The 21,660-nt window shown below is 49.0% G+C and overlaps 1 protein-coding gene across 1 annotated transcript; it reads right to left on the bottom strand.

Annotated features, from left to right (window-relative positions):
- Window positions 1-248: 248 nt before the first annotated feature.
- Window positions 249-18,913, bottom strand: LOC149350788 (uncharacterized). The gene is made up of 6 exons (XM_089576932.1): window positions 18,847-18,913; window positions 17,322-17,483; window positions 15,253-15,291; window positions 8,936-9,032; window positions 2,567-2,688; window positions 249-1,339 (listed from the first exon to the last, which is right to left on the bottom strand). The coding sequence occupies exons 1-6, from the start codon at window positions 18,896-18,898 to the stop codon at window positions 249-251; spliced, it is 1,563 nt and encodes a 520-aa protein (XP_089433058.1). The 5' UTR covers window positions 18,899-18,913.
- Between the last annotated feature and the right edge of the window lie 2,747 nt (window positions 18,914-21,660).

Below are 21,660 nucleotides of genomic sequence, written 5' to 3' on the forward strand. Positions count from 1 at the left end.
GATTTTTCGCTCACGACCAACGACGCCGGCGTCGACGATGATGCCGGCTTTTCTGCGACGCGGCCTTCTTAACGCTATCGCGTCAAAAGCACGATCATGATAATGCATTTTGTTGACTTGGTGGTTTCAGTGCTCATTTTGTCCCAATGATAAACGAAAGGGTCGCGTGCGGCGCAAGAATATTTATTGGCTCATACTGGACGCACATTCAGGGACAAGCAACCATTCTACGTGAAATAAGAGAGGGCCTAGCCGCTGTATCCTAGGTTGTTTCGCGTCCAGGCGCGCAGCAGGCCTTTCGTTCCTCCCTTAGTGCCACCCGCTTGGGCGATCTTCTGGTGGCGAAGCCCTGCACTCCACGAGCTTGACGAGGCTGTCTGCTGGCCGGAGCCTTGGTCCGCGAATAAGTTTGACTGCGCTGACACACTCGGCGCCTCTGGCAGCGTCTGTTGTGCCTCCGCTGCCTCGCTCGTCTGTACAGCGGCTTCTTCCTGCGAAGAATGCTCCTGCTGCTGCTCTGCGGACGTGTCCGATGCGCCAATCTGGCCGAACTCGTGGCTAGATCCCCGGTAGAAGCCACGCGACGAAACACTGGAGTCGCGCGCTGCGGACGACTGTTGTTCCTCCGACGTCTGTTGAACAGCCGCTTCTGAGAGAGCGGCAGAAGCAGCTTGAGAGAGGCCCGTCGCTAGTTTTGTGAGCTGCGCATTCTTCACTTGAGCCTGGACACCGTCCTGGCTCACGCTTAGTGCGGCGAACGGCTGCAGGCTCTGGACAGTGCTTTGCTGAGTGGCGTGCCAGCCCCCGTTTCTCGTCACTCGTCGTTTCGCTTGCTTCTGCTCTTCCTGCGAGCCCTTTTTACTCGAATACCACGTCAGGAAGGGCACGCTAATTTTCTTCATACCACCTTCATTTACAGCGGCTATGGCTTCGCTGCCGAAAAGCCCGTTAACCGCGCCTTCTTTTGTGGTGACCGCGTTTTTCGTGATATCCTCGGTTTTGTATTCACCTTGTGACATGTCGTACGGCTGCATTCCGTAGACAAGGAACAACGGGACTGGAGAGTACATCATTTTGTATGCATACGACCATGGTTCTGGCGTTCGGCTTTCTGCTACGAGCGATCCGAGTTGAGCGGTTGAGTAAGCGGACCCTGTAGTAGATTCTAGGGATGTCGCAAGCTGTCTGAGCTGAGCTTCGGAGAACTGGAAACCAGACTGTTCTTTTGACTGTGACTGGGACGATGATAGCTGGGTCGCCGAGTACCGACGGGGTTGAGAGCTGGTAGCTTTTAGGGATTCAACCGCGGACTGAACGCTAGAAACTTGGGTATTGGCTCCTGGGGGAAAAAAAAAGAAAGAAAGGGGAAGTGTCGTCATGTTCTTTCTGGACGTGCAGCAGCTACGGCACCCTTTTTGCACGTCATGAGGTCTCAGGCTGGTCCTTAATTGATTACTACAATTGCTTCGCATGAGCTGCGGCAAGCGACGCAGCAGCTGCATGATATTAACATGCGGTACATACCGGGAGTTTCAGCGAACGCTTTCAAAAATGTTCAAAAATAGGCTTTTTGGGGTAAAAATATGGCTTTTGCGGCATAGTATTTCCAGTGTTGGTGGTCACCAGAAAACCGCTGAATCGTCTTCAGCAGTAAGCTGGTACTAATTTTAATATTTAACTTTTTAACTTCTAGAGTTAGGCGCCTAGTTGCAATTAGATATTTGTAGCTGGTCGTTAGCAATAGCCGCAACAGATTTTTAGAATTTCGGAAACGCGATTGCCCTCGCCACTGTGGCTCGACAAAATTTGGCTGTATCGTGCGAGAACACATGCGCTTTCGAAAGCATGCAGGCAAAGCGACCTCTCCAGTGCACGTAACTAGCCGAAAAAGCCAAATTTTGTCGAGCCACAGCGCCAAGGGCAATCGCGTTTTCGGAATTCTAAAAAAACTGTTGTGGCTATTGCGAATGACCAGCTACAAACATCTATTGCAACTAGGTGCCTAACTCTGCCAGATAAAAATTTAATTAGTAAAAATTAGTTAACCAGCTTACTACTTCAGACGATTCATCGGTTTTCTGGTTTCCGCCAACACTGGTAATACTATACCGCAAAAAGCCATATTTTTACCCTAAAAAGACTATTTTTGAAAATGTTTGAAATAGTTCGCTGAAACACCGGGTATATTTCAGGCAACAAATTAGATAGCAGAACCTGTGGACAAAACCTGCTTGTGCGCAGGAAATCAGAAAACTCCAAGTTGCAGCATTCAAGGGTGCATTGAAAACATGTCGGCATGCCCACGTTAGCAGAAAGAAAGAAAATAAATCAGCTTTGAGCTGGCGTGAACCCGAAGTAATACGAAAAAAAGACCGTGAACTTGTTTTTTAACAGATAGATTTGAGAAAAAGAGCGCTTGTGAATTCCTTTACCTTGTAGCAGTGCAAAGTTTCGTTGGTTAGCGCGTAAATTGCCGAGAGGCAGTGTTGCTTATTCTGTTGACCTTTTGGCATATTTCATTCTTTTGTCTGTTGCCAGAGTGAACCCATAACTGCCATTTTCTCACCTTCAGTACAAACCGCTGGAAAATTCTTCGATGACCTTGTTGCAGGGTCGAAAATCCAAGCAGGCAGGTCTTCATAACTGCACCCATTCTTATCCAGGATGTAACGAATGCATCTGTTATCCCTGCGGGAAGTTTTGGTGTGCGTTTATTGTACATGGATTTCAATGGCAAATTGTTCATAAACGGCAGTATTTATTACCTGTACTTCACTCTTCAAGTCATCTATTGTTTTCATTGTTATACAGAGGGGCAGCAAAATAGCGACAATGGTACTGGGGATAAGCCGGATTTTTTCATAGAAGTGGGCGTGTTGAGAGAAATTTAAGTACATGCCACTGATATTTCGCTGTGCGTTCTATTTTGCACTTCCTCCGGCGTATGTAATTAAGAAAAAGTAAGCAATCACTAAACACTTGGTTTGTGATGGTAAACAGTTTTTCATGTCCTGATATGCATATAAATATATAAAAATAAAACAGGCAGTGCAAAGTTTCATTGGTTAGCACGTAAATTGCCGGCGAGAGCCGGCTTACTGCACGCCGTGGTGTGCTGCTTTGAGTTTTTGCTTGGACAGCGCAGAACAGCCACAGTAAAAACGGGCACGCTATGCTGTGGCAAGTACGTACAAAAAGACAGGTGGCATTCTGCAACTTGTTCCCTTTCCATGTTACTTGTCACAGCCTTCAAGTACGGCTTATTGAGGTCGCTAAAGTGCGTACTAATCAGCTCCATGTATCGTACAACGCTGTGGATGTGAAACACTAAGGCAATTCACGTCTTGCTGCTTATCGGTGGCTTTGCTGCATCCAAAAACAGCTCCCGGCAGAAGTCGCAGATTCATTCTACGAAGCGCTAATGTGTCACTTATATGTTAAAGTCGCCCATAAGCAATAGCGGGTCGTTCACGTACGGCTGCAGATAGCCGACGACTTTTACGCTGCTGTGCGCGGCGGCGGTCGAGAGCTTCTTTGTCGGCTACAGCACTAACACGAATACATCTGGCGCTCGAACGCGCTCACGGCGAAACCAACTTCTTCTCTTGTCTCTAACATCGCAGCCTCACCATACCGCCATACCATACCGCACCTCTAACATCGGCCACGTGATGGCACTGCAGGGTCGCGCCAACTCTGGCTCCCACTGTCTCCTTTTTAAGCTGCGTGGTAGCTTTGGCACGAGGCGGGGGGAAAGGTTTTTGCGTCGCGCATAGTTTGACTCCCACTATCGGATTCTTATAGTTTTGTCTTATCTCAGTCACCTGCTTCTCCTAAGTCCGAGCCTACCTTAGGACGCGCTATAGCTCGGGCGTCGCGCCAGCTGTGTCTTAGGGTCACAGTGAAGCTCGGCCCACGATGGGATCCGTAAAACGGTTCTCGCCGTAAAATAAGCCTCTGTACGGGATTGTTCGCAGCCGATGCTGTCATGTATCCATTCAAACTTTGAACAACAGGCAGCACAGCCTGCACAGGCACGCAGATGCGATATTTCACCAGCAACTCGATTTGACGGCTTTAGTCGCCTGATCACGCTTGTGCCATGGCAAACATTGCGTCACACAGTCTAGCGTTTGTCGGTTATCACAGGATGAATGCTATGAATGCGATTTGCATACGACAAGAATGAAGATTGGCTTTCAGCACGTCACTGAAGAACATGGAGTAAGCATCTTTTTGGCGATGCGAGAGCAAAGAAAGACACCCACCCGCCTTATTACCGCTCGGCTGTGTTGTAAAAGCGATACTCTGGCCTCTCGCTAGGGGATCGCTGTATTAATACAAACTTTCCTGGAAGACAAAAATTCCTTCGGAACTAATTTGTTATGAGCACAAAATTTCACAGCTCTGTTAAATCTGCCGCAGTTCTGTGCCCCATTCGAATAGCAATATATGCTGAATTTAGAAGGCAACGGCACGCGTGGAAGGCTCTTCTGCTGCGGAACCTGTTTCTACATGAACCGCGCTATTTACCAGCAGCGCCCTAAAGAAACTGCAGTGGGAAACTTCGAGCGTGCGCTTGAAAATTTCGAAAATACTCTTCATGCCGGAACAGTTTATTCCTCCTTGCTTGAAAATGCATCATTACTTTACGCCTGGATTGGTACAGCTCAATGCGAAGATGCCTCACTCCTCTCCTCCCAGGTGAAAATATCTTAAGGGGTGAAAGTGGTTTAAGGAAGTTTATTCTAGTTGGTATCACCAACAGTTTTCACATGTAATCAACTGGGAACTTGCTCCTTAAACCTTAGAATATTTTGACCAGATCCGGATGTTAATTAGCGATTGCAACATTTATTCACTGCTTTCCTTCTTATCCCCGCCAAACGTCGACTGCTTTGAGTACCGTTTTCTACCTGCGGAAACGACTCAAGCTCGTGCTTGGCTGGTTCGTGACCGAAACATAGCGTCTTGAACGAACAGCGCGACAGCTGCACCGTGCTCACATTTTTTTTTCACATTTTTTTTTTCATTTGCCGGCACTACAGCCGCAACACTATCGTACGGTAAATGCGCTAATTAGACGGTAACTACGACCGCACGGCAAATACCGGCAAGCACGGCGCAACGGTACCAACGGCCATATGTTATCGTATTGGCCTACTAGCCGCGCGACTGTGTAAAACACACTAAACGCGGCCACTCTAAGCCCACAATATACAGTCGTTTGAGGAAGTGCGGCGGCGCGTTGATGGTCGGGGGCGTTCATTTCTATGATCTCCGAGGAGCTTGACAGCGCCAGATCCTTCACGTCATGTATACTATCGGGGACAAAAATAACTGGACCCTCATCCAAGTTACGAACCGTGCCGCACTGCATGCGGGCGCCACTTGACGATGCAGCACTTTTGATCTCCATTGTACACGCGACCAATTCTGGGCATGCATTTGTTCTCATTTGTGCTGCCGCTCCGCGCCGTGATAAGGCGCTTACTGGCCGGCTGCTGGCCGGCGCTGCATGGTTGATGGTCGCGCGATACTGCGTAGTGCATGCCCCACTCCAAGAAAGAGCGCACACATTTTAAATTCCCTCTGAAAAAAAAAAACAGAAAAAAACTCAGAATTCACCCTTTTTAGGCCATGCAATGCTGTCGGAACAATTATGCGCATGCTTTCTCTTGCGATGACTTCGGTTTCGCGCTTTGCTACCAAGGCTGCACTGGAGCGATCCTGGAATAGTCTCACCACCGCTCGCTGGGTGGCGCTAGCTGCTAAGGCAGCTAACTTTCCTGTGCCCGTGGCGCAACGGAAAGGAAGTGATGTAAAGCCTAAGTGTGGTGTTGTGTCTACGACTGAACTCATGCCTAGACTAAAGCCCCTTGATTATCAAGAGGCTAGGTTGAGCAAGGCTTAGGCAGCGCTGCAGCTCACTTTAAAGTCGGGAAGTCGAAGCAACTTTGCGGAGGCGTGATGATGATGCTGATGATAGAGCGGACGCACACTGATTTCTGGGTTCTGGGTTGCTGCCTCGCAACGGCCTGCGCTAGAACATATTGTGAAGGTAAGCCGAGTTTGTTTATTCATTTATTTTACTTCAAGGGCGCCGTCACAGGGCATTATATGTGGGACGATCACCCATGCAGCTTGTGTCACGTTCTATAATCCCGAAATGTCTGATTCAACGTAGACTTCGGTCACTGATTCGGGAGTACTCAAATGTCCCGCTAATTTTCGCTCCCGTCAGAGACTGCATTTTGGAAAACTGACTCTCGCCGGCCTTCTTTATAGCAACCACACCCGCCATCTCGTGTTAAGCAGATTCTACCAGATGTGGCGATGCGTGTTTCGGTGCTAAAATGCTAAAATGTCCTAGTAACAGCTTCCCTACAAACAACAACCGCTTCCGGCAAAATGAGAATGACGGCTGCTGCTTCAGCGAACGATGCACTCGGGTTCTGCTACTAAACGGAGAAAAAACCAGTCACACAAGACGACGGACAAGAAGAGTGTACACACCACAACGACTGGCGTTGCCCCAGTGCTTTCCCAGATATTTTTAGCAAAATTTGACAGAACACTTCAAAACTTACTTCATGACAAGCGTGTGTGCAAAGTTTTTAGGTACGTGGACGATTTTTTAGTATTTTTAGACCTTTCACCTAATGACACTCTGCCCGCAGCAGTAGACGATGTTTTGACTGCTTTTAAAGCTTCTTCACGCACTCTTAATTTTACTCATGAACTCCCTAGCAATCATTCTATCAGGTTCCTAGAACTGCAACTAACATTCCTTGACGATGGCCATTTATGCTGGATGTTTTCGCCTAGAAGCAAGAAAGCTTTGTTACCTTTCGGTTCTGCGCACTCTAAGATTGTAAAGAGAGGGATTGCGATGAACTGTTTCCGCAATGCACTGGGAAAAAGCTGTCACCATACCATCAAAACCAGCCTTGACAATCAATGCAAAGGTTTGGAAGCCGCGGGGTTCCCTAAACCCCTTTTGAAGGCAGTGGCTGAATCGCTGCTTCAGAACCTCAAGAAAGGACGCACGAAGAGGACTGACGTTGGGCCAACTGAACGAAAGAAGTTCGAGGTCATGCCGTACGTGCACAAAGTGAGCCACAACTTGAAAAAAGTGGCGGCCAAGCAGGGAGTGAGCATGGTGTTCTCTGCTCCTTGCAAGCTGTCGGGACTGTGTTCGCGCATTTCTCGAGGCAGGGAAAGGAACCACGTGTGCACAACGCAGCATGAGAATCGCTTCACGACATGTGTCGCACAGGTGGTGTACAAGTTCCCCCTCACATGCGAGAGAGTTTACATCGGCCAAACTGGCCGGTGTATTAATGACCGGCTTCGTGAGCATCACTCCTCCCTGGGGTCCGGTGGCGGTGCAAACTTGCCTCGCCATTGCAATGAATGTGGCTGTTATCCTTTGTTTAGCAATGCCACCATTCTTGGTAGAGGCAAGGGAAAACAGGAGCGGGAAATACTGGAGGCATATCATATCGGTTTGTTAGGCTCTGATTGTATAAGCACAACTTCGGTGCGCTTACTTGAAAAAGAATTTGCTTTTTTAGGTCGTCCACGATAGTTTAGATTTCTTGTCTTTGTCTCTTTAAAAAAAAAACAAAAACAAAAAACAAACCAGTCGTTGTGGTGTGTACACTCTTCTTGTCCGTCGTCTTGTGTGACTGGTTTTTTCTCCGTTTACAATGTACCAACTGGCCCGCATTTCAACCCTTCTTCTGCTACTACTTTGGACAACCTGTGTCCTCGACTTTCCTTCGCGCTTGGTGCAAATTCTTAGCCAGGACTTGGGTTTAAAAAAATTTTCTGCGAACTTGTTTTGAGTGGAGGTAGTGACATACACTGAGCAAGAATTACCAGCTTGTAGGAAATACCGAATTTTTACTGGAAAACACAGTTTCTTTTTTTTTTTCGGAACGTCATTTTGTGTACTCTCTATGGGGTCGTTGCAGTATGTGCACGCTCTAGTCGTGTTGTGTCATTTCGACGATAGCAGCATCCATTTCGACCGTCCTCATCCTTCATGAGCCTGGAAAGCAGGCTTTTTCGTTAACCACGCATTAACTGGACAATAAGCTAAACAAAAGGAGCTTGCAGTCGGTGCAAGTTTACCACGGCATCCAGGAAGGCATTCAGCACTATCGGGAAATATACTGTGTGTGCCGGTTGCGAGATGTACCCAAAGAAAGTTGGCAGTTAACTTTTTTTAGGGTAATTATACTGGAGGCGTCGTACAAGCAGCTAATCGGTATTTACTCATCCGACTTGTGAGGTGTGTGGGTAAAGCCATACTCCATCTCCGTACTTCTCGCAATGGGTGACGAGCCCGCGTAGCTTCCAATGCAAGTGAGTGTAACGGAGTGGATTCCAAGAGAAGGCAAGCGTAGCAGGGGGCAGCAGAAAATTAGGTGGACGGATGAGATTAAGAAGCTTGCGGGTATACGGTGGCCTCAGCTGGCAAAGTACAGGGTTAATTGGAGAGATATAGGAGAGGTATTTGCCCTGCAGTTGGCGTAGTGAGGCTAATGATGATGACGATGAGCATATGTGAATTTTTTCTCCGCTTCAGCATGAAATAGCGTACTGTCGGGCCGTACTGAAATGCGAACATCGCTGTGCGCTAACCCTCGAATGCGTGGTGTGACATTGATCTGGTGAATATACTTTTTGGAGGTATTCATTTCTGACTGTGGTTGTGTGTAAACGGGCGAGATTGCATCCTGTTCGTAGGCGGTGTTCACATTTCAACCCAGCCTGATAGTGCGTGTACGGCACGGTGCCATTTTTGTACCGGAGGACCTCCAGAAACGTGGAGTGCGGAAATTGGTAGCTCGCTTCTTTTATACCGTGGACGTTAGATGAAAAGAATGTGTCTGCATGTAGACGCTTTTCAGCGAAAGGTACGTACAGGCACTTTTCAGCTGCTCCGCTCGGCGAAAGTATGCAGCGCCTCCTTAGTAACCGCACGATGCGCTTTGCTGTGCAGGCGGCTTCTTGGCAGCGACCTGCACGTTGTACATCGCGTAAGGTTGAAACAGTCCAGAATAGCCAGCTGTTAGAATTTTTTTTTTCGCTTCGTATTTTATGCCCTAAGCTCGAGCTTCCAGGTAATATCCTCGCCGATCAGGTCGCATTTTAGTAGAAGACAAATGCACACATTTCCTTGCCTAGACATTTCAGTTGGCGTTCAAGGACCAATAGGGGGGGGGGATTAGCACGTGATCTACGCTGCAGTGAGATTGGAGTTCGGGTCACATGAATTCATGAATTCAATTCATTTTTTTTTAGTATTTAGCGAGTGAGGTTGTTATTTTATTGTCTTCTTTTTTCTACCGTTATCTTTCACGTTTGTGGTGCGCACTGTTGGGAACGGGGCCACACAACCCACCGCTGGAACCAGAGTTAAAGATGGGGCTTCTATCCCACCGCTGGAACCAGAGTTGAAGACGGAGGGGTCCTGGAGAAGACTAACTCGTTTAGCCCCACAGGTACCGGCTCCGAATGACGATGTCGGACTGCGTTATCGAGGAAACTGTACAGAAGGGTTTATTCTACATATTTACAGATGAGAATCGAATGCAATGCGAATGCCGAATGCCATACAATGCTCCGATCACACAACAACATCCCGTTAAATAAGGTTCGCGTTCCCTAGATCCCTGACTGGGGAACTTGGTTCGAATAACGTTGTCCAATCGGATGGGCCATTGATGACGCTGGCGGTACCACCCACGGTACGGGGCGGTGCTGAAGCTCTCGCTCTCTCACAGCTCGGGGGATGAGAAGGGGAAGACAGTCATCAAACACAGATGCGTCACCTTGACCACTGCCGCAAGTATTCTGTGCGTTGCCTCCGTGGGAAAGCAGAATCCCGCAGTCTTCTCGCAGGTGGTTGAACCTTCTCGAACTCCCCCGCCGGATGGCCGAAGCACGAGACTCCTACGACACAGCGTCTTTCAATTAGCAGCCTCGCTCAACGTGACCTTGCGTAGCATCATCCAGTCCGGTGACCCGAAGGTCGACTCGGCCAACGTATACCGGTGTTTCTGCCGTGCTTCATGTGCATCTCTGCTTCCAGCGTTGTTGCCGCTGTCCAAAGTTCTCGCCGCATCTTTGCCTAACGACGACACTCGTCTGACAGTAATTTCTCCCAGGCCCGTGGTAGACAGCGTCCTTCGATCGGTCCGGTGATTTGGAGAGCAACAGCCCCGGCCGTCGTCGTCTATGCTTCTGCCGCCGGCGCCAGGCCTCGTCATATCCCTTGCTTTGCGATGAGTCACACCCGGCCTCCAGGACCACGTTGCCCACTCTTAACAGCTCGTCCGCGGCCCGAAAAATCTCGAATGGCCAGCGTTCACGACCGCTGGGCAGGAAGAGATGAGGCCGGAGTCGGGTGGAAGGGCTGGTTTCCAGAAATGGCATCCACGCTCGAACATTCAACAAAGAATGGCATCAGTGGACTGTTCCACGAGACAGGGCACTGACCCACAAGCAAGCGCTCGGAATTTGCCAAAGACCCACCAGGCTTTCCACAATGACAACAAATGTTTACTAAAACATGATTGGATTTTGGCGCAATTTTGGTGCCGAGAAAGCGCAAAATATCCCGATTGAAATCGCCAAAGACGGACTGCTTGGACCAAGGTTAAAAACAAAAACCCACACACAGTAGGTGGTCCTACCAAGTACTCCTGTCTACAACAATCGGCTGAATCCATCAGCATTTCCGTGCGCTTTTCCGTTCCTGAAACGCATCGAGAAATTGTTTTTGGAGAGCAGGACTCCGTCTAAGCAAGCGACCATTTTTTGGGGGGACAAAACTGTCATAATCATGTTTGAGACGATGGTCAGTCTCAAATATGAACTTTGCGCCGTTCAAGTAGCTCTGGTAACCCGACAACATCTGTGCCGCCTAAACCAAACGCGCGCTCTTTGTCTAAAGCGCTTAACGCTTTTCCACATGTCAGTCTGCGGCTGACGTACTGAATATGGTGCTCTTCGTGGCCGTCGCCAACTTGCCTTAATTAAAATAGCACCCAGTCCTCTATCACTGGCGTCACACTGAACTTCTTTACTGAAACAAGAGGCCTGAAGCAAAGGTTGGGACACGAGCGCTTCCTTCAGACGAGTTTTCTCTTCGGTCATTTCAGTGTACGTCAGTGGGGCTCCCTTTCGTCAAGGGATCAACGCTCCGTCTACGCGACTCTAAGCGTAGTTCTACTCGAGCTGCACTCCTGTGAGTGCCGTCATCAGTTGGTAGCGTGGGAAATCGACACCTGTGATTTCTAACTCAGTGACGCCCTATCCTTTCTAAGGTAAGGAAAAAAAAAACAGTAACCTCCGATCAACTTGTTTTAACTCAAAAGTAGCCTTTCCCTGCCTGATTTCATAAACACCCACAGAAAAAAAAAGGAATAAAAAAAAACAGCTACTTCAAATCGCCACGCGGGGGGGGGGGAAAGCTGACTCCCCGCCGCCGAGTTGAAAGGATTAGTCTTTCAGACGCGCCCGCCGCGGTCGCGCTTTGACTGATTGTACTGCGGTCAACTCGTGACAAAAGGCTGCAGAAAAAAACGATCCCCGACTCTCCCTGTCGTTTCCGCGCCCCCTCGAGGCTCTCCGAAAACCTTGGTCGCGCCTACAATGTCGATAACCGACTCTGGCTCTGGACAACGAGCAGTGACCAGCGCGAGAAGTTGCCTCTTTCTCTCGCCCCAAGCAGGAAGCTCGGCTACTCATTCGCCATGCGCGCTTCTTAGAATGCGGGGCCAAAAGTTAAGGACGATTCCTTTTCAAGTGCGCCCGCCGAACACGCCTGCATGTGTCGTCTCGGTTGTTCGACGCCTGCGTTCGCATGCGCTGAGTACCGCGCAACCTTGCGCTTTCTGATCTCTTGGGCCGCTTTGCTTTTTTTCTAACTGGCTTTTTGTCCCGACGGCGCGGTCTAGTCTTTCTTACAGGCCGATGCCCCTTGAAGCACTTCGCGCCTGTTCTGCTTGGAAGACGCGCTCTTCCCTTTTCATTACTGCGGTCAGCCTGTGAACGAGCTGCACATGTCTCCAGATCATTAACTGCAGTTGCAAGTCTGCGAGGTGCAACGCGGGAAGGCCTCGCCTTTCCTTCTACCGCATTTCTTTCTTTCGCACCTGTCCGCGCAACCGAATTGAGGGCTTTGAATTTGATCCGTTTTCTCTTGGTTCTTGCCCTTTTTCTTTTTCTGCGCCTAGACTGTACCGCGTGCGTCTCCTGATCATTCCTAGCTACCTCTAGTTTCTCAGTCGCACTTTGGAAATTGTCTTGAAATTCCAAACTGGCCTCTGTGCCTTCGCAGCGGAGTGCCAGCTCTACGCAGCTGACAGACGGACTTGAAACTGCGCCTGAGATCCCCAGCTCATTCCTTTGGGGTTTGTCCTCTCCAGCTTGTCTGTCGTTTTGCGCGCCATTCACTCTACTGCAGTGCTCAGCTACAACTGAGCCCGCCTTGCTGTCGCTCTGCGCGCCATTCTCTACTCTGCAGTGCTCAGCTACAACTGAGCCCGCCTGGCTGTCGCTCTGCGCGCCATTCCCTCTACTGCAGTGCTCAGCTACAACTGAGCCCGCTTGGCTGTCGCTCTGCGCGCCATCCTCTACTCTGCAGTGCTCAGCTACAACTGAGCCCGCCTGGCTCTTATGGCTATCCTTTTCCTCGGCAGCCTCGCACTCTTCTTGTGCCAGTATTACCAAGGTAGCCTCTCCGGAGCCTTTGTCACTGAAGCCACTGTGACATCCCAACTCGCTCTTACCGCGGTTGTTACTCTCAAAAGGGGTTTCCGCTGTTTCAACTTCGAAACCTTTCTCGCTAGGAAAATCTTCCTTTTCGCGGTTCTGCCGGTTTGACGCCTGTATCGACTCTACTGAAAGGGTCGCGCTCATAACTGTCCCGACAAAGCTGTCCATTGCCACTCCTACCTCACTTGGAGGAGAATCCTCGCACTCGTGTCGTTGAGACGCTATCTCGGAATGCTCTCTCTTAGCATTACGTCCAACTACACTGGACACGGTCTCGGATTCTGCGGCTTTCCTTGGACTACCGTACCAGTTGCACACGTTCTCTGCCACTTCCCTCGTGGTGTCGCGATTTACCAACTCGGCTACGGTCACAGACTTTGCGGGTCTTGCCTGCGGACCTATTTCATAAGCATCGCTTGCTCTTTCAGGAGTTCCGGCTCTCACAATACCGCCTTTTCTTCGCAGTTCGTTTTCAAGCTGTATACGCTTTAGATCCCTTTCAGCCTTTTCAGCTTCCCATTTTTGTCTTTCTTTCTCTTTTTCCCACTCCCGATCAGCTTCCTCTTTACGCGCTTTTTTTTCTGTGCGCGCTTTCTCCTCCTGTTCGGCTTTTTCTTTACGGGCTTCTTCCCCCTGTACCAAATTCCACGTATCTACCAGCAGTTGATCGTTATTGTTGACCTGTTTACGAATGAATTCGCACAGTTCAATTTTGGTTATTTTGATAGGCACTTCAAAAGACAGTTCCTCGCATATCAACAGCAAGTCCGACCTCCACAATTCCATTAGTTCCATGACAACGCCTTCTCCGCTTTGGCTCTGCTAACTCCACAATGCCTTGAGAATAACCCCTCTCAAACGACAAAGCCCTGATTCCCAGTCAAGATTATTCTCTGAATCTTACAGCCTGGCGAATCCCATAGCAAAAGCCAAAACGCTCACCCGTGGAGAAAGTACGATGTCGCACGGTCCATCCCAGCTGCTGCCAACCAGTGTTGGGAACGGGGCCACACAACCCACCGCTGGAACCAGAGTTAAAGATGGGGCTTCTATCCCACCGCTGGAACCAGAGTTGAAGACGGAGGGGTCCTGGAGAAGACTAACTCGTTTAGCCCCACAGGTACCGGCTCCGAATGACGATGTCGGACTGCGTTATCGAGGAAACTGTACAGAAGGGTTTATTCTACATATTTACAGATGAGAATCGAATGCAATGCGAATGCCGAATGCCATACAATGCTCCGATCACACAACAACATCCCGTTAAATAAGGTTCGCGTTCCCTAGATCCCTGACTGGGGAACTTGGTTCGAATAACGTTGTCCAATCGGATGGGCCATTGATGACGCTGGCGGTACCACCCACGGTACGGGGCGGTGCTGAAGCTCTCGCTCTCTCACAGCTCGGGGGATGAGAAGGGGAAGACAGTCATCAAACACAGATGCGTCACCTTGACCACTGCCGCAAGTATTCTGTGCGTTGCCTCCGTGGGAAAGCAGAATCCCGCAGTCTTCTCGCAGGTGGTTGAACCTTCTCGAACTCCCCCGCCGGATGGCCGAAGCACGAGACTCCTACGACACAGCGTCTTTCAATTAGCAGCCTCGCTCAACGTGACCTTGCGTAGCATCATCCAGTCCGGTGACCCGAAGGTCGACTCGGCCAACGTATACCGGTGTTTCTGCCGTGCTTCATGTGCATCTCTGCTTCCAGCGTTGTTGCCGCTGTCCAAAGTTCTCGCCGCATCTTTGCCTAACGACGACACTCGTCTGACAGTAATTTCTCCCAGGCCCGTGGTAGACAGCGTCCTTCGATCGGTCCGGTGATTTGGAGAGCAACAGCCCCGGCCGTCGTCGTCTATGCTTCTGCCGCCGGCGCCAGGCCTCGTCATATCCCTTGCTTTGCGATGAGTCACACCCGGCCTCCAGGACCACGTTGCCCACTCTTAACAGCACATATACGTACAGTTCGATGCGGTTGCTGTTCTTCCATCCGCAGATTTAAAAACTGTGTGCAAGACTTTGGTAAAATGTTCTTTTTGTACTACAAGGGAACAAGAAGGGAACTGTTCATTGCGACCAATGTTGCAGCTTTTCCTAAATCAGGTGCAGGCAGCAAGTTTGTGGCTGAACTCATCGAATAATTCACTAATCCCCCCCCACCACCTTTAAAGGTTATGTTTTGGGAGCTGTTTTGTGCTTAGTTGCCAGCGAAAAGATTGTAAGAAAAGGCCCGGTTATCACAAAAAGAAAATTCGTTAACCTGGCTTTCAGCGTCACCCAGGACGCATTCTGCTGTTACCTGTGCCCAAGCGGCCACCGTGTGCATTATCAGTGAGATGGGCTGCCAACTACTCTGCAGCCCTGAAATCTTATTTACTTTCTTATCACTTGCTAAATTATGATGCAAACAATATCGCGGGAGAGATTTTTAATAATAGCAGTGCGCAGTCCTCCTTACCATTCGGGCACCTTTCATCTTGCGTTGTCTTTTGGAGCGCTGCAAGGCGTGAGCAAGCATAGCGTAAAAACAGGTTAGGGCTCCGTCTCGAATTGGCACCTTCTAACGCGCATACAGCAAATATGTCAATGTTTATTCCAGAATTTTTTTTTTCAATAGACGAGCTGATATTATTGCCAAATTTCTTACTTGTACAACGAATCAGAAGCACATAAGAGCAACCCTTGTTTGTAGTATAGGCTCATATGTGTTTACATACGTTGAAGGCGTTTATGAACCATGAATTGTCACTGAAAGCGGCAAGAATAAGAATCGCAGAAACATGGTAAGCCGGAACTCACGTGTTCCATCAGCGGGTATTCCGTTTCATAATTTTTCATAACTATCAAAAATCTTTTGCAGAAACATCTGGCTTCAGACATGCTCATGATAGAAGGATTGCTGAATGTTAATAAGCAGAATCGCTTACAGTGTTAAAAAATGGGGGAAAAAAAACGTCGGCAGTGAACTGGCCCGTTAACTTGTTTTTCTAACTCAGCCGCACACGGAATTACAGGTACTTCCGCGTTGACACAGAAAGAGGATAAACTCTAAGACTATTAGTGCTTCTTTCGTTCAGAGTAGAAACACTGCTCTGTCTGTATATAGTTGGTGTTCTCGTTTATGAAGGTAAGCAACCTTCTGCCGTAAATTTAAGCTGGAAGGACTGATACCCACGCAACGTGGATTCAATAAATCACACTATACGCTGAAAAGGTTCAGAGACACCTTGTCCCTATCTTTTCTGTGCGCTTGAAGTGACGTCTTCTTAGTTTTTTGGGCGGATCACGGCGTTGGTTTACATAAGGTAGAACTTGGGAAGATACGCCGCAGTGTGCTTGATATAATTTATTACGGGACTATTTATCGCCTAGAGTTTCCGTTTCGCTTCCCGTGGTTTGTGACGTCAGAGGCCAGCATACGCAGAACCGCCACAAGTAACGTATGCTCACTGAACAGTCACGCATTCGCTGCTCCGTTGTCTGCTGGGGAAAGCATGAACATAAGTTTATGTTTTATGTTTTCTGGTGTTTAACGTAAAGCGATGCCGTTGGTTTATTGGTTTATTGGCGTTTAACGTCCGAAAGCAACTCAGGCTATGAGAGACGCCGTATAGTGAAGGGCTCCGGAAATTTCGACCACTTGGGGTTCTTTAACGTGCACTGACATCGCACAGTACACGGGCCTCAAGAATTTCACCTCTATCGAAATTCAACCGCCGCGACCGGGATCGAACCCGCGTCTTTCGGGTCAGCAGCCGAGCACCATAACCTCTGAACCACCGCGGCGGCTACGAATATATGGATACGGCCAACGACAGCCGTATTAGCGAGGCCAGCCCCATCAAAGATCTTGGGTTTCTTCGTCTGACTGCCAGTCTGACTTGTACTAAATTGCAAGCTGGTTCATTCAGTGCATGCGACTTCAAAAGGGATTGGTACGTTGTAGTATATACGTAATCAATGGGCACGATAGTACAGCCGTTGTCAAAAGTTAGGAGCCTATGGGGTTTACATATAAGCCGTGTAGTGGGGCTCTTGTAGCGTCCTTGGAAGTCGTAAGTTTCGAAGAGGTTAGGACAAGAGTTCCTTTCGCCTAAGGAGATATATAACGCGAGCGACGCAGCGCGTGGTCCGGAATTAAACCCGTTGGGATCTTTACTTTTGACATGGGGTGCACATATCCTATGCGTGAAGGACTCGCAGTGAAGTTAATTCAACTTTGAATGGCATGATGAGCACTGTTCAAGCGTATGACTCCGTGCCAGTGGCAGCAGAGGTTGCAGCACTCTAAGCTTAATGTCAGTTTCTGTGCGCGTATGACGCGGGCGCAAATGTTAGTTCCAGTTATGAAAGGTTGGCAGTAATCAGAGTAAGGAAGTGGCGCAGATGTCATTGATGTCGGTGCACAGACAAGAACATCATTTGTTACTTCGCGTACACTGTTGTTTTCGTTCTTCGACGTCAAGGTATACGTTACGTGCGCTCCAAAACCCAATGCTTCGCGTTTATTATTGATGGTCCACTTACCGGCTTGAGCCATATTCTTTTTGACAGTGAGTCGCTGCTGCCTCTGCTGCTGTTGCTGTTTTTGCTGCTGTCTGAAAGGTTGGTTCTGCTGCTGATATTGCTGCGTTTGTCCTTCCTGACTGCTTGGATCAAGCACAGGAGGTCCGTAGACAACTTTTTGGCCTGTATGGAGAAAAATTGTGCATTGCATAGCTGCGCACCAAGCAGAGCAACTACCATGTTTTAAAGGCGATTTAACGAGTGAGTTCACTGTACTTTGAAGCTTCGTGTTAAAAGTAAGTGTTATGTGGTCCGATGTGAAAATACCGCAGCACTAGAGGTATGGTATGGCATTTCACTTGCAAAGAGGTGCTTCTATGGAGGGTTTTTCTATCTTAGGCCGCCTTTTTATTTCAGAGTTTTTGCTGCTGTTGCGCCTTCATGATAGGAAATTTCACTTTTGGAGCGTTTTAGTGCATGGGTGGCAACATCGGAAGAGGAGATAATTGATGCAGCACGGCAATACTTTTTCAAGAACCCCTTTTCATCGAAAGCTCTCTGTCTAAGGGCACAGCATGGTCGCAGGCCCTCTTTTCACGCGACGCGTTACGCAACTACTGCAAGCTTTTAGTCATTGCCGAATATCTCCCCTCTTCCGCTCGCGCTCGTCTAATCTCCTTCTCCTGTTGTTGCCTCTGCAACGAAATGCTACTCAGTTATCCATAAAACGGAGAACGAGCACTGCGCTCGATACACCGGTGACCTGGTGCTTCGAACAATCGCTGCCTGCTCCAGAGACTCGGCTTCATTAACCGAATTTGTGCTTTTATTTTTTCGCTCAAGTTTTCTTCAGTGTCAGTGTATTCCATCTGTGGGCACATGCATGTGTGTTGGCGTTTTTATATGTTCGTGTGTGTGAATGCGTTGAAATATTGGTATAGTATGTGGAGTTTAGCGTGTCCCAAAGCTGCACATGGGTTTTCAGAGATGTCGCAGTGGGAGGGAGCGGCCCCGGACTAATCTATTGCGCGCAAAAGTCTCGGGATTTGCGTCTGAATGTAATACAGCGTCTGTTAACAGCCACAGTGGTAGAGATTGAGGGCGGCGTGCACCTCGACGGCTCCCACTCTGGGTAGTAAAGCGGATGCTCTTTTCTTTGCTTTTCAGCGGCCGCAGAGAGCGCGGGTGCGAGTGGACATCTAGTGTTTGCTGAGTATCTGCCAGCTAATGGTTGTGACGAACTTGCGTGCACGGGGCGCTGTATACCGAAACGATGAAGCGCATTTTTAATATAGATGAGGCATAATGTATCTTTTATAAAAAAAAAGAACCAAAATAAAATAGCGTGCTTGCAGCAACTAACAGGGGTACAGCGTCAGCTGAACGACAGGAGTCGATCGGCGAAGTCGGAGAGACAACGCTAATGACAACAATCGAAAATGGTCCTTAGTGTAGTCTGGGTACGCCAGCCGTTAAGAATAATTTTTACCTTCTTAGAAGAATCAAGATGGCCTTTGTGCCTTAAAAGAGTGATATAAAAACTTACCGAAAGCGAAGGACGTTGCTATGGCAACCACCGTCAGCATAAGAAGCTTCATGTTGTTGTCACGGTGGCTCCGCTGGGTAGGAGAAGGTAAAGCTTTACTCCACAGAAAGTAAAGCGAGACACACCGCACCGGTTTGCAACGAACTTCCGTAACTTGACCTATTTTTAACCGACACTTGGTCTCGACGGAGTGATATGTCTTCGAGTAACTCTGCTACTAACTAAATTTCGATACTCAGCGTTCAGTATAGCTTAAATGTGATAGCCCCTCATCGCGGACACAAAAACCGACGCCTTCAAATTGTCGACAGAAGCGCGTGCCGTCCTATCTAAAATTCAGCATGCCATGTCGTAACTTAACTGTTAATGAGACAGAGCAGGGCTCAGCTATGCACTTTGAGAATTTCCAGCCAAAAGTTTCGGTCAACTTTTTGTCAAACAACCCTGAGATGCTCTATCGTTTTCGACAAAGGTAACCCGAACCCCTTCCAATGTTTATCGGAGATTAATATAAGCGTGGACGCACTGATCAAACCAAACTTAATGTGATCAGCAGCTGCACGTCATATACCTAGACAAGCTTGATAATTTACTTTTTTCCCCCCTTTTTTAACGTTGCGCCACTCACACGCACTTGCTCGTAAATCGCCTCACTTGGGCACTATCCAGCTCGAAACGCGCTGTAAGATAGTGCGTAATGCACAGTCACCTGGAAAGCGGGTTGCAGCTCGCTTTGAGCGCGGCCTCACGACGAATACGAGGGAGTGTCGGAGCACGTTCTCGGCTGACCGCACCCCCGTCTCGGGAAGATATAGCCCAGACACGCTCGTGCGAGCTGTCCACTTCCAGAGAAAGCACAGCCGCCGCTCGTTTCCGCACGCGTTTGACGGCCGTTTGCGTCACTTTCAAATCGTCTCTTTCTCAATGGCAAGCCATCGGCCCGATCGTGCCGGGGCCATCTTGTTTACAGGTCCAGATGGCCTCCGTGGAAGCGCTTTTAAATGCCCGCCATTGATATCGGCCGAAGAGAGAAGTCACGACATGGTTTTCGATCACCGTTTGGCGGCTGGGGTACGCTCACAACGAAAACCAGCGCGGCAGGCATTCGGACGCAGTTTCAGTTTTTAATCCCTGCGCGTACCCTTAGCGCGCGGAGTCGTGGCCGAGTCGTGTTTGCGTCTCGTATTGATTTGCGCGATAGAGCTGCCGGTGTTAGTTTATTGAGTGCACCCTTGGACAAAACACGCCGCGGAGCGTCTCTGCTGAGCCTCGGTGGCGGCCACGACGTCTCCTCGCGCCCATTCGCAACTCGCAGTCTGTTTCGGCGAACTGCGAGCAGGTGCGGGCCCTCTTGGACGAACCTAATTTCCGTTCGTGGCTCGCCGCGTCAGTGGGCTCGCAAAATCATGACCACTGCGTAATTAGGTACGTCCTGCTTCGCCGTACCCTTCGGCACTTCCCATTCTTTCCTCTCTGCGCGCGTAAAAGGTGGCGAATGGTTTGCGCGCACCCTATGCGCCTGTCCGCTTGAAGCCCGTTGATGGGGTATCGCTTTCTTAAATTATGGACACGGCTTTTGCTTTTGCAAAGCTGAACTGAAAATTTTCATTTTAGTCGCCACATTCACGAACGCGTTCGGCACGTTTTCGCAGAAGGCGCTGTCAAGCGTGCTTGCACACTCTGCACGCATTGGCGCTTTTGTACCCGGGTGGGCAAACCGGACATGGCCCTTTAAATGTATTTATAGGTTTAGCTCGTCTACCGTGTGCGCAAACCGTGTGCTTTTTGTGTCGCTGACGTCGACAATGTGCGCTTTGCCGTCACTCGGGCGAAAGGAGAAACGATTCTCTTGGACTAGTTGTTTGAGATTATTTACATAACAACGCGAAGGGACAAGACGAAGAGGTGAACGCGATGTATCGCTCTTATCCTTATCATCTCGTCACCTTGCGTTGTTAGGCAATATGAAAAAGTACGAATTTATGATGAGGAATTCTCAAGGTGCTTCCCAGTTATTTGATGGGTAGAGAGACGAAATCTGCCACATCGACAAAGGATAAAGTTTGTTTCCTCAGAATATAAAGTGCCACCCAGCAAGCTTCATTCAAAGATAGTCAGTGGAACGTCATTTAGTATGATTTTAGTATTTGAAGGCGAGCAGCTTCCACATTTCCATTCGCAAGGAAATCGGCGTCGAGTGACGCGTAATCTGAACAGCTGTTGTTCACTGTGTTAGCTTCTGTATCAAGCAGCGTGGACCTTGCTTAGCACTCAGAGGTTCTAAGTAGCCAAGATTTGCCGCCAGAAATTACACAGAGACTACGGTCAGACTGTAGCCGGTCACTGGTAATAGATGTGCCAGTCTGGTAGCAGCAGAACTTGCAAAAATGACCTGTGCCGAAAGAATGGCGTCCGTGATAGGCGCGGAAAATTTTTTACCATGATTTCTTAAGTAACTAATCAGTGGAGAGTGTCCGGAGAACTTCAGCCAGGAAATTATATGGGCTGCCGGATACAAACTACCGTAATTAATCGGGCTGACCTACCCACTGCTGCACACTCCGTACGTTTGGAGGAGTTGGGGGCCACAAACTACTTCACCCCATGTGCGGAAAATTGAGATTCGAAGCGCTTACCGGCGAAAGGGTTAAGCCTGATTATCCGCTGACTGAAGGCATGCGGCGGCGTAAAAGGCAGAATGTAAAACAGGAAAAGTGCTCTCAGTCAAGCTGTGACAAAACGTTATCAGGCACAGAGGTTAAGAATAACCAAAAGCAATGCAGTGAAGCGTGCACCACTTACGAATACATAGCT

This window comes from Amblyomma mixtum, chromosome 3 (genome assembly GCF_055824585.1).
Source record: "Amblyomma mixtum isolate Tamu chromosome 3, ASM5582458v1, whole genome shotgun sequence".
NCBI classification, from domain to species: domain Eukaryota; kingdom Metazoa; phylum Arthropoda; class Arachnida; order Ixodida; family Ixodidae; genus Amblyomma; species Amblyomma mixtum.

What these genes read in the sequence shown, in the direction of transcription:
- LOC149350788 (XM_089576932.1), bottom strand. Translation starts at nt 18,898, where the DNA reads ATGAAGCTTCTTATGCTGACGGTGGTTGCCATAGCAACGTCCTTCGCT. An exon ending in AGATGAAAGGTGCCCGAATG is followed by an intron (nt 9,033 to 15,252) that starts GTAAGGAGGACT and finishes TACAACGTGCAG; the next exon opens with GTCGCTGCCAAGAAGCCGCC. An exon ending in TCCAGCGGTTTGTACTGAAG is followed by an intron (nt 1,340 to 2,566) that starts GTGAGAAAATGG and finishes TTTTTCCCCCAG; the next exon opens with GAGCCAATACCCAAGTTTCT.